At 42.4% G+C, this 12,735-nt stretch overlaps 1 protein-coding gene across 8 annotated transcripts in view; it reads right to left on the bottom strand.

Annotated features, from left to right (window-relative positions):
- Positions 1 to 12,735, bottom strand: part of LOC146866091 (transducin-like enhancer protein 1) — a 136,216-nt gene that overhangs the window by 31,872 nt on the left and 91,609 nt on the right. For all 8 annotated transcript variants that reach the window (XM_085633200.1, XM_085633214.1, XM_085633189.1 and 5 more), the window contains 4 exons: positions 10,163 to 10,216; positions 4,158 to 4,310; positions 2,682 to 2,826; positions 1,653 to 1,843 (listed from right to left, as the gene is read on the bottom strand). In XM_085633200.1, the coding sequence (XP_085489326.1) occupies positions 1,653 to 1,843; positions 2,682 to 2,826; positions 4,158 to 4,310; positions 10,163 to 10,216 (543 nt within the window). The remainder of the gene's footprint in view (positions 1 to 1,652; positions 1,844 to 2,681; positions 2,827 to 4,157; positions 4,311 to 10,162; positions 10,217 to 12,735) is intronic.

Below are 12,735 nucleotides of genomic sequence, written 5' to 3'. Positions count from 1 at the left end.
GGGTACACTGGAAAGCCAGCCCTTTATGCATCAATGTTCTACAAGAGAACGGTCATCCCCATTTGTCTTTATATTGCCCAAGACTATATGATTTTTCACCCTATTTCCAGTTTGTGTTTTTTTTGTTTTACCTCAAGAGTTAACTGCTACAATATTCTGTAAAAAATACATCTAGATTTCTCTAACCCTGCGATATACCAATGGGACAGACTTTAGTTTCAGAAAGCGCAGCCAATACCCTAAGCCTTCTTGAACACTGCGCACACGTTTGAAGCAGAATATTTTCATCAAGTGGAAGGAAAGACAAGGGGTCAACTCTTTCTTTAAGGTATCACACAGAATGTAATCAATGACAAGTGAGGAGACTACAGCAATCACTCTTCAATCACGCGTTAACGAGTTAGACCCTTGTGTTCCTGTAGAAGGACCATAAATCACAGAACCTGCATTGAACTAGTGAAGGTCCGGGAAGGAGGTTAGGGTGTTAGAGCACAGAATAGACTTGGTGCCCAGAAGCAGCTGAAAGTGCAGCATGCAGGGACATTTTCAATGACAAACAAAAAGGTTACATTTCCTATAGAAGGACAGATCAGGAACAAAAGCAGGCTTAAGTCACTGAGTTAAAAGGCATCCAAGAAGCTGGAAGAGGTTTAATTGAAGAAAGTTCAGTTATGTCAGCCATGAAAGCAGAGGTCATAAGAGGAGTTCAAGCAGTTAACAGAGTGCCATTTGCTGCTTGCAGGCAGATTGGAAGGGATGAAGTGGCAATGTAGAGGCAGGCAGCTCTGACTAACTATTCCTACAGAGGGACGGGGGGGGGGGGCATGTGGGGCCGGACAGCTGGAGGCAGGCTGTAAAACCAGGTTCTTTAGATTATTTAGATGAGTTATGGTCGTTATGACCAGACTCGCTTGGGACTGCATCTCAAATGGCCAGAAACCTATTCCTTCTCAGCAGCAAAACAAAAGCATAGCTGCTAACACCTACAAGCATAACTGCACCAGAACAGAAATTCCCGCATGGAAACATGAGCGTATTCCTTACTAAAGCAATCACACAGTGAAACAAATGCCCCATTTCCCTAAATGAATAACAAGCACTTCAGTAATTCATTCGCTTTCAGTTTGTTTGCATGATGTCGTTTCTGAAGACTTCATCGTTTTCATTGTTGCTGCTGGATTTATGAGGAGTCCTGGTGTGAATAATCCCTGGTCTAAGACAAAGTAGGTATTACATTTCAGGAAGGCAGAGGTAACAGTTTCTGCTCATTAAAGGAAAATTTTAACGAGAGAAAAGGATAACTAAGGATTAGTGGATGTCTTGAGATGGGGAATCGCAGTCGGTACACAAGATTTAAAAGTAATCCGGATCAAAGCAGCTGGCGGATAACCACAGCTACTGCACCTGCCCAGGACAATCGCATTCAGAACCACCAATATCAAATGGGCTATTTTTCACATCAAGGTATATTTGGCATTGCTTAATGAGCAGAACACAGTTGTAAGCTTAAAAAACCAAAGGTTATTAGGAGAGCACAATAACCTTCCAACCACACATGGAAAACAGTGGCCCACTTGTAGCAGAGCCTGACAGTATGTCAGATGCATAAGGCTACCTTTTGCTTCAAAACCCTTTAACACACTGTGGCCTACCATAGTGGATCGTCCATAGGCGACCGCAGCGGCAGCTGCAGCAGCCGCACTCATCTGGGGCGACATGTTATGTAGACTGGCGTAGGCTGCGCCGGGACTTGTCAGATCTCCATTCATGCCCGCATGAGACACCATCCCAAAATGTGCGCCATATGGGCCCGGAACGGCCAGTGGTGTCCTCAGACCCGCAGCTGTGGTAACAAAGTGCAGAAAACACATACATCTTAGTCCCTGTAGCCTTCTCTGTGCAGAGTAAGTCACCAACATTATTTTGCAACATCTTATTCAGGAACATGCATGGTTTCACTAGCACATCAGCTAAATGTGCATTCAAGTCCGCATTGCTGTAACAAGTTGCATTAATTCAAAAAGGCTAGCAACGCAGAGGATTTCGAAAAAATGCATTTAACCACCTATGTACGATTCCATCCACAAATAAGACCCAAAATAAAAGGTAAGTACAGCAGCATTTATGGAAAAACAAGAGACAGAGCACTAGTCCACGTTTCTGGCACCCTAAAGAAAACTTCTGCAGATTTCACATTGGCCAATGCAAGTGACATTTATGTGCTGCACCAACTTTGTCACATGATATAGTGGTTCAAATGCTACAAAAGCACCACTCGCTGAGCCCCAGAAGGACAATGCTTCGTTTTTGAAAATGCATGCCTCGGAGGATTTCCTTTAGGACAAATCTGGCAGTAGGTCAACAACTGCACTGCCTTTTCTTCAGACAGATCAGCAAACACTAGTTAACTCGGACCAAGCATGAGAGGTCAAAGGCGAGCTTTAAGAAGGAATGAAAATAAGCAGGAATCTTACTGCCCTCTTTGTAGATGCTGGATTATTCGAAAATAAACTAAAGCCGAGTGTAAACAGTCTGGCGAAAGAAATTGGTGCAGCTGCCGAAAACTAAGTAGGAACATCTGCTTCTCATCACCCCTCTTCAACGTGAAGGAGCGAGGCGGTGAATCCAGTTAATATTCATGGAGTGTTACATAAAAAACCATGTAAGAAAGATCAGCATACCAGCTTGGTTAACCAGAGGGTCCATGGAAGGCGGCTTTCCCAAGCTTGGGCGGTGGCCAGAACTTGCGCTCGAGCCTGGAGTTGGCACGTCACCGCGCGGCGTTGGTGTGCTGGATTTCAGGCTGGGAGTGCTGGCTTTTTCATGCTGGTATCATTAAACAAATAAAACGAGTATTATTTTTAATCCAGGCCATATTACACAATTTATCACAACAGCAGCTGCCCCGCTAGGCACCCACCACCTACTCCGTGAGCCAATTTTCATAAATCCACGCAATGTTGACAGCATTAACTCGTGAGCAAGAAAACGTTGACCTTTTCCACTCCTGCCAAAATGAAAACCCGAGCAAGGACTGCAGAAAGTGATTATATGTTTTTCTGCTGCCAAAAGGCAGGAACAATCTTGGCTCGTGCTAGGGCCTTTGCTCCACATCAACATTTTTCAATTAATTCCTGCCCCGGGAATTTAAACAACCAGGTAACTGCCGCGCGCATGGCAGGGAGGGTTCAAAGAGTGGGTGGCATAACTTCGAAATTTCGATATTGACTGTATCCTCTGGTACTAAAGATTCAAGAGTTTCTGGGCTGTAGGACTAATTTACATTAATTACTGGCTCACAATATTTTCGTACTCTGCAGAACTGTGGTGTGAGCGTGCCGGCTTCACCGCAGATATACCATACTATTCGTACAGCTCATGAGCTATTGTCAGGGATATTTGACTACTTTTATTAATTTTTGGAGACCAAAAAATTGCGATATGAAATCTTGCTGCTCAATACGCTGACAAATTAGGTAAATATCCCCAACAAATATTTGTGCCAATATTTGGTCTTTTCACAAACATTTCTCGAATGCTGTGAAACAGCCCTGTTTTGCTCGATTAGCTCTATTAAAATAAAACTAAATAAAACCCATGCCAATTAAAAAAAGTTTGAGTAAGGAAGAAAAAGAAATTGAGTAAGAAGAAAAAAAAATCATAAGTACTTCGAAAATGGATCGTGGGTCAACAATTTTTCGAAAACAAAATGGGAGCATCTCATTTTTCTGGGGCGTTTTAAAATTATTTCTCTAAGAAGCATCTTATTTTATTAATTGCAGTGGCCTCAGAATAACTTTTGCTATAAAAGCCCCTTACAGTAATATACCGAGTTGCTCCCCATGGATCTGTCGTTTGTTCATAGTAAAGTATTCGTACCCTAATCCTATCACCTGGGCTTCCAAAAAACACAAAACACCTATATTTTAATTTGATTACAGCTCATATTTCTATGCATCTGAGTCTGGGAGAAGGCAGCCCAGTGTCACATTTCTGTAATATAAAAATCCGGGAATCCCATGGAAGATTTGTGCTGGAAACCCTTTATTTTAAGCTTTCATTCACCAGTAGATCTTTCAGTGGTTACCTACTAACTCAATACAAAGACAGAGGATCACAACACAGCTTCTCTTTGAAACTGCACTCTGATTATTTACCATGCTAATTTCTTTGGATTTCAGAGAAGCTGAACTTCCCGAGGAGGCTGTTGACGCGGGACTGCTGGAGGCGTCTTTTTTCATCAAGCGGCTTTTATCGATGCCGTTTTCTCGTGGTGAGTGAGCAGGACTTGCTCGCGGAGATGAAGGGTCCTGATTAAAACACACAAACAAAACAGAAAATTATCTTCATAAAAGGATTCCCATTTAAACATTTACACTGTTTAGGAAAATATGCATTCACAGCGTCCTTATGGTTTTAGAGAAAAAACAACTGGGAATCTCATGGGATATCATTGCTTAGAGTGGGGGACCTCTTTTTATCCACCCACGCCGATCTACCTATGAAGACAGTGGAAAAATGGCTGTCAATTATCGCCAACCCTACGGGGATACAAGTCCAGATAATAAGAGGGCAGAACTTCCAGCATCGGGGCTTTGGAGTGCTCTGGTTTATGCTCTGCCACCTAGAATTCTCCCACCCATTTAAGTGCTGTCAATTGCCTGACCCAACTAAATACCTTTTAGAAAGTTAAATTATGAGAATTAATATACATGCAGACTGTACATTCTAACCCCAAATTAACAGGGGGATCAAAAGCAAACCTCACTCCCTACACACTTACCAAATCAAGAGATCCCGCAAAGGCATGTTTACACTAAATGGAATGCAATCTATGGCTTATTCTAAAGACACTTGACGGTTACAAAGATTACATAATCGGGCAGTTAGAATGAGTCTGGAGGTAGATTAACGTAATTATGCAAATCCAGACCTGAAATTACCAGAAAGACTGTGCACTGAGTCCTAGATCAAATGTAAAATACTGTTTATCATGCACAAGACCTACTGAAGCAAAGTCTCCGAACACTTACAAACAATAGGCTCACAATCAGTTACCAACAGCAAACTTTTGGATCCAACAATCTGCACTCAAGCGTCTAACAGAGAAAGGTAGTTGCTTAGGTGTTAGAGGTACTAAATTTGGAATGACTTTATTGTAACCTCGAGACCAGAACCAACTCGTGCAGTTTGGGATTCTTTTCCAATAAAGATCAACCAATGATTGGTCTGGATTCAAACTACCAGGAAACGTTAGATCTTCATTATTCTGCTGGAGAAGCAAAACCTGTGAAGTAGTCCTCTAGTGGTGGGAAACAAAGTCACTAAATAATGCAGTTTGCTGTCAAATAAAAAAACTAAAAAAAAACATCTTACCCGTACGACATGGCAGTCTAATCTGACCTTCAAAATGTTTAACACAGAATATAAACAATGTAGTGAAGAAACCAGGGCATGGCAGTGGGGATAAAGATCGTACCCCATATATTGGGCCCTTATAACTCCATGGAGCTCAAATCTTCAACAGGGGGAGAGGAGAGAGGGGAGGGAGACAGAGTGGGGAAGAGAGAGAGAAGAGAGAAAGAGGAGAGAAGAGAGAAGAGAGAAAGAGGAGAGAAGAGAGAAGAGAGAAGAGAGAAGAAAGAGGAGGAGAGAAGAGAGAAAGAGGAGGAGAGAAGAGAGAAAGAGGAGGAGAGAAGAGAGAAAGAGGAGGAGAGAAAGAGGAGGAGAGAAAGAGGAGGAGAGAGGAGACAAAGAGGAGGAGAGAGGAGACAAAGAGGAGGAGAGAGGAGACAAAGAGGAGGAGGAGACAAAGAGGCGGAGAGAGGGAGAGAGGGAGAGAGAAGAGAGAGATTACATAATTTCCCAAAAGCAATCAACCATACCCAGTCACATTGTTCACTGTGTGCATCTAAACATATTTATGAAAAATCCCATTCATTAGGAGTGTTTTGCTGCACCAATCAACTAAAGAGACTAGTTGGTATAGGGAGACCTGTACAGATGGATGTACACTACCTCAGCTGAGGTGCACAGTTTAAGGTCACTCTGGGTAAGCCACACCAGAATGCCACCAAAAAGGGGAGCAGTTTCTCTGAATTATATGTCATACTTGCACATGATTCCTCTGATGAGGTTCTTTTTCATTTAAGGGAAAGGTTTCAAAAGTACTCACTCTTTTATAGAATATTACATAAACGATTGCCTTCTTTCCCTACCATGAGCCATATTGAGACAAATTCGCTTTACTACTTACAAAAGCCTGGGCAAGGAGTGAAGGTATTGCTACAATCAAAACTGAATCGTCATTTCTGAACTTCAGGACCAGAATCTGGTGTTAATCTTCGAATTCTGCAACAGGAAATGCAAATGACAGCATGGCACAGGTGAAATGCGATTGTGGACCACTTCGGCAAATATCAGTCCCAAGTCAATCTGAAGGCTTTGAGGTAAGGAGGAGCTCTTGTGAATTGTTCCCCAACTGCCTTGATAGGACAGTCTGCCATTTCCTTCCACGTCTTCCAAAATTATAAGGAAATGCTTCTTGCAAGTACTACATTTGGAACGTCGGCGAGTATTCGAAGGAAACAATCTACCATTTTTGGAGACCTAAATAACACATTCTTAGTTTAGAGCAGAAGGATAAGGTAGTGGTCTGCCAATTTAAGCGTGATGCGCACTGAAGGCTTTTCAGGCTAAGAATTTTGGACACGCGCAAATAAAGTGCCTTTAAAGCTTTGGACACAGGCTAGATGAAACCTTCTGACCAACACTGGTGGGAGAAAAGGTTTGTAACTGTAGTGTATGGAATCCATGCTGGGGGTGGATGAATTGCAACAGTGGGCTTCACCCACTGAACGGTGCTACTCCGAGTCCTTTTGGATTCCAAGTACATTAAGATACATCACTGTGCAGATGACCAGTAACTCTAGCCTAACACAAGGTTGGACATCACAAATATCTGCCTCGATACCAACAGAGACTCGCCATCTAAGGCTGATCTCAAACTCTAAACAACAAGTGAATTTCCCCTCATCACACCACAGACTAAACAAAACATTCAAGGCTGGCTCATGAGTGATTCTAGAGGTCTCTACAACCAAACTGCTTAGCACTGGCAATCCACTTGGTTTCCCCAAGGACTCCTACTGTAGCTTTAAAATCCACCACAACAACACCATATTCGATATAGATGTCCCCCAGTTTTAATCTTCCATCTCATTGGGTCTCCCAAATGCACCAACCTTTCCTATCAGATCCACAAAATGCAAGGCCATCACCATGGCTCTATACATGGCTAGACGGGCCATCACAGCAATGTGGGGGGAAAAGAACAGGCACCAGAACATCAAAATACTCTGCATTACACAAGTTTGCCCGGAATGGAACATTCGAGTGTAAAGTGATAAGGGCACCGTATATCAGTCACAGAATTGATGGGGAGCAGGGCACCAGAGGGGTGAGGGGTCTTTGGGGTTTCTCTTTTTATTGTTTCAATATGTATTCCATTACTACTAGAAAGATTTTACAATTTGACACTCAACCGGTCTGTGGAAGTAGAGGGCAATATGTGATAACCTATCTTTAAAAAGACGCGAGCCATAAGATGCACAATAACAAAGGAAAGCAACAACCCCTGCAGCTTTGGAATATCAAATTCTCCTTTCCAGAAACAAATATTTAGAAAGAGATACAAGTTCTGATCCTCTTGCTCCTTGACAAAGGAAATGATCCGTTGAGAGAAGATTCAGAAACTCTCCTCACACCCCAAAAAAGTATCACCTTTCTTCAGCAGGTCTAATGAAAAGTCTGCAAAAGTTCAAGAGATCACACTAGCTGTCAGCGATGAGATTTCCAGTGCCTCCCCTCATTCCCTTCAAGACATGTTGCATCCTTTACAAAGTACTCCACAAGAAGCCCATCAACCACTTTACCAGGCACTTACACTAGTCACAGGTGACCAAAATGGAACAGGCTCATCAGAAAAGATAGATGCTAATCAGTATCAAGGATTACATCAGTGCCTATACTCTCCAGGTTATCAAAATCAAGCCGTTTCATTCTCTAGCAATATCAAGGTTTAATGGTTTTTAGCTTTACCGCCAACAATATGGTTCTGTACCTAAGCCAGCTGACCTCATCCTAGGATAACCATCCAAATCTGAGAGGCCACTTCTGCCACAGTATTAGAACTCCCACTGCATGAGATGCACTGTCAGTAGTGACATAAATGACTGCAAACAAACATTTGCTAATGCAAATATAAAAATGTATGGTCCTTATAAAAATCCTGGCAAACAGGTACCACAAGACAAGCAGTCAGGAGTATTCTGAAGCATGGGCCACTGGTAAGAAAATGCATGCAAAGAAAAGAGAAAAACGTGCATTCACTGGTGGACAAGAAGACCATGAGTTATGTCAATACTGTGTGTGATTAAAAAAACCTTAACTTTTTGTTAGTTCTATTTTTCGATGAATTCCAGTCCAACCACTGGCATCATGCAGTAAAAAAAGATCAAATAACTTCACGCAAGAAAAACAAGCATTTGCAATGCAATAGGTCTCGCATTGTTGAAAGTTAGAGCAATTGATGGTGGTAAGCTACTAAAGAAACAGACACTGTACTCTCAGAAGCGTTGCCTTTGCACGGTCAGCTAAAATAAGAGTTGATCTGCCTCTTTATTGCGTTGCCCCCTTATCTGCCGGGCATGGAACTGCAACCAGAAACAATGCCCCTGTGCCGGGTGTCTAATGCGCAAGCGTAATTACGGGACAGGGGCTGGTTTAGCAGGAGATGGGTGGGTGCGTTAATGCAATTGCTTTGCTGATGCCTTTGTGTCTTGGACACAACAGGTTGTCAACGAAGGGCGCTTCTTAAGCTTTAACATGAGCTACAGTGGACGAGATAGTGGGCTATGGTGTTTTGTAATAACATGCAGCATGTGCAGCCTGCACGGACGCTGGTGTCCTCTTGCGGGCTGCCATTGGTAAAGATGAACCGCAGCATGTCGTGCTCAAAAAATAAAAATCCACTGTGCCGCGCACAACAAAAGAAAAGACATGCGGCCGCTATTGGCAAGGATCAGGTGCGGCATGCCTTGCTGGAAAATAGAATACATAAAATGCTACCTTACACTCTATTGCAACCGAAAGCATAGAAAAACACACCTAAAATTACAAGAACTTGTCAGTAAAGTGCGGTTCGGCAGTGCATAGCTGTTGTACCTGCAGTGGCAGCCCTGCCGAAGTTATTAACAAAAGAGTGCTCACAAACTCTAAATCCATACAGGGAAAAACATGTAAAAGGGGCAAGTCCTTATCGGAGGTTAAAAGAGTAAAAAAGGAGGGACTTGTAAGCAAAGTAACAAAAGACAAAGCATTTACAAAAGACAGTCACAAGAACCAATTGAAAATATCGGCGGGCAATGGACGGAGCCTGAACACAGCAGGTCTCGAAGAGACCACGGAAGAACTACCTGGCAGAGAAGCAAAAAAAGTAGTCTTCCTGCTGACAGACTGGATAGTGCTAGTATGTACACTGTGTGAAAGTATTTATCTACATCAATTAAGATGGAGCCCTGGGGCCATTCGAGGAAACTGACAAACCACACCTAGACGATACATTGGAGATGTTTTAGAAATACCTACAAGATGTACAGAGATATAAACACACCCTCACAAACAAACATCTCGGTAGCTAGCTCTGGAAAGCTTTAAGAAACTATCCAAACAGAGGAGTCTCCGATCGAAGGGGGCTGCCCCTATTTACAGCAGTGGGTGCAAAGATGAGCAATCATGAAGAGTGCAATGATTTGCAAACAGCTGCTCGTGGGTTGCTTAAGGATCTAATTTTTTGGGAACAGTTTTCTGCATTTTATAAAACAGAAAAGGTGTAGCAATTTAAAGGAAAAGGAGGAAATAAGCAAATCTCTTAAGATGTTCGTTTAGCAACATCATACTCATCAGTTCTGGTTTCCTTCCCCCTTCGTTTTTTTAAATCTGTAGTATCAGCGTGGATCGACAATGCCCCTTAACGCACAATACCAAGGAGATAACTGTCAAGCATGTTGTCTAAAATATATTACATATATGGCATTCATCGCTTGAAACTTACAATGTATAAATTGAAATTTTTAGAATATCCAAAAAAGCTGTTAATTACCTCATTCGACACATCTACTACCAGGTTATCGTCACTTTTGTCCCCATCACTGTCCTAGAAAATATTTACATTCAGTTAATACATAGCAGGCAACACTGATGGTAGCCTTTTAAGAAAAATTGCTTCCGATTACAAACTAAATATATTCAAGCAGTGTGCAACAAGGAGTTTGAATTAATGCATTTGATATTGATAGTTGTTTGCTATCTAGTTATTTTTGACACAACACCTCATCATATACATCCGGTTCGGACAGAGATTTGTCTTATCTTGCCATTAGACTACATTTCCAGTGCTGAGGCAATATTAACGTACACCATTCTCATCACCACAGATACATTTCTCTGAAAAACATGGGACTTCTGCCATCTACTGAACCACCAGCTTTCATCAACAGCGAATATTAACCATCCTTCAATGGTACACTGAAATTAATAAGTGGATATTAATTAACAGAGCACAAAGAAATACTGAGCCGCTTTTGTTACATCAGCATCATACTTGCTATAGGGGGGAAAATCCAACCTAAAAATAGTTATCTTGATTGTTCCTGTACAGAATCCATACATTAACAAGGAAAATCAGCAACCAATGTATTACTGTCGTCATATACATGTGGGGTAAGTGTGTGAAGGAAATTAATTATCTAAGAATAGATCAAAGGTTGTGTTAGAAGGAATATCCATATTCTCAGAGTTGTATTTAAGCGGCTTTGCGAGTTCTATGTGATGCTAAATAGCTGTAAAAGCAAATAATGGTGCTCAGCCCATCCAATTCTTCTAAACCGGCTGACAAAAAAACTGCAAACACGGAGCAAAGTTTTAGGACCTTTTTCTTGAAATGTTTCAAACGTATGCTCCACTGGGGAAAGACTAACATGGCCTAGACAAAAGGCGTGCTGCAAGATCCGGCAAAAAAAAAAAACCCTTTTAATAAGAACCCATCTCTAACGCTCTGTGACATGTTGCTGGGTTGCCCAGTTAAAGCACTCTTTCTAGGAACCCATCGGGTAAAGCACTCTCTCAAGGAGGCCATCGGGTAAAGCAGTCTCTTTAGGAGGCCATCGGGTAAAGCAGTCTCTCTCTATAAGCCTATCGGGTAAAGCCCTCTCTAGGAGCCCATCAGGTAAAGCAGTCTCTCTAGGAGCCCATCGGGTAAAGCAGTCTCTCTAGGATCCCATCGGGTAAAGCAGTCTCTCTAGGATCCCATCGGGTAAAGCAGTCTCTCTAGGATCCCATCGGGTAAAGCAGTCTCTCTAGGATCCCATCGGGTAAAGCAGTCTCTCTAGGATCCCCTCGGATAAAGCAGTCTCTCTAGGAGCCTGCCAGGTAAAGCACTCTCTTGGAGCCTGCCGGGTAAAGCACTCTTTAGGAGCCTAACGGGTAAAGCACTCTCTCTAGGAGCCCATCGGGTAAAGCAGTCTCTCTAGGAACCCATCGGGTAAAGCAGTCTATAGGAGCCCATCGGGTAAAGCAGTCTATAGGAGCCCATCGGGTAAGGCGACAAAAGTGGAGAGAACCTTTGTTCTCAAGCCCTCAGTGTCACTCGGAAGGACAGAAGCAAATATACCACAACACAAGATAGCAGGGCCTCTCTTTGTAACATCTCATCCGCTGAAGTTTGAAAGCACACAATCCAATTCTGCTATGGAAATATTTTGAGAATGGTGTCAAGGCTTGGGGGAAGGTTCAGATTGATGAAGAGAAGAATGACCCTAGTTGTGACACGGTTACTGGGCATTTTGGTCAAAAGTAAATGTTGGAGTACCTGTATACAGCTTCATCGAATGATCCAGTGTTTAAAAATGTATGGGGGAGAACATGCATATTTAACCTTTTTGACGGGTAAGCATAATCTTTCCTTTAATCAAAAAATGAGGCCAAAGGAACGTTGGTGGAACTGCCAATGTTTAACTGGGTCCCAACAGATTTTTATTTTATATCTAAGCAAGTGCTGAACTATTGTAATGCTGCACTTGTTTCTAAATGTCAATACACATGACCTGCTGTAATGGCGCTCGGCATGTCATTAACCACAAACACATACAGAAGAGGGAGAATCTAACATTTTCAATTTGACTTCACACAAAACAAATTTCTCCTCTTGGACTAGGCATTCACAGTTAAAAATGGGAAACTTTTCTCAGGCTGATAACTTGAGCACTAGAAATCCGATATTTACGTTAGAGATATTAATGCAATAGAGGAAATGGACCAATGTTTTTTATTCCGGCTGTGAAGGGTCTTCAAATTTAGGCTGGGCTACACTGGAAACCAAGACAATGATGGATAGAGCCAAAGGGGAGTATGTGGAAAAAACGGTCAGTGTGAGCCACAGCTATGCAATGCACAGACTCCTTTTTACCACAACTCTCACTCCACCAATCTGGAGGGCCCTTCGTCCATGACCAGACAAAGCTGCGAACTGGAGGGGAAGAACGTAACAGTATGACACACTGCTACAACATAAAAGTGGCATTTAAATTGACATGACAGAGCAGCAGACCAACAGCCACAAACAGCTCCTTCATAAGATGAAATACGTACAGTTTCTAAAGTTGGAATGAGGCTACC

The sequence above is a fragment of the Triturus cristatus genome, chromosome 2_1 (assembly GCF_964204655.1).
Source record: "Triturus cristatus chromosome 2_1, aTriCri1.1, whole genome shotgun sequence".
In the NCBI taxonomy this organism is placed as follows: Eukaryota; Metazoa; Chordata; class Amphibia; order Caudata; family Salamandridae; genus Triturus; species Triturus cristatus.
Note: the sequence above shows the minus strand (reverse complement) of the source record. Positions and strands in the feature narration are given on the sequence as shown.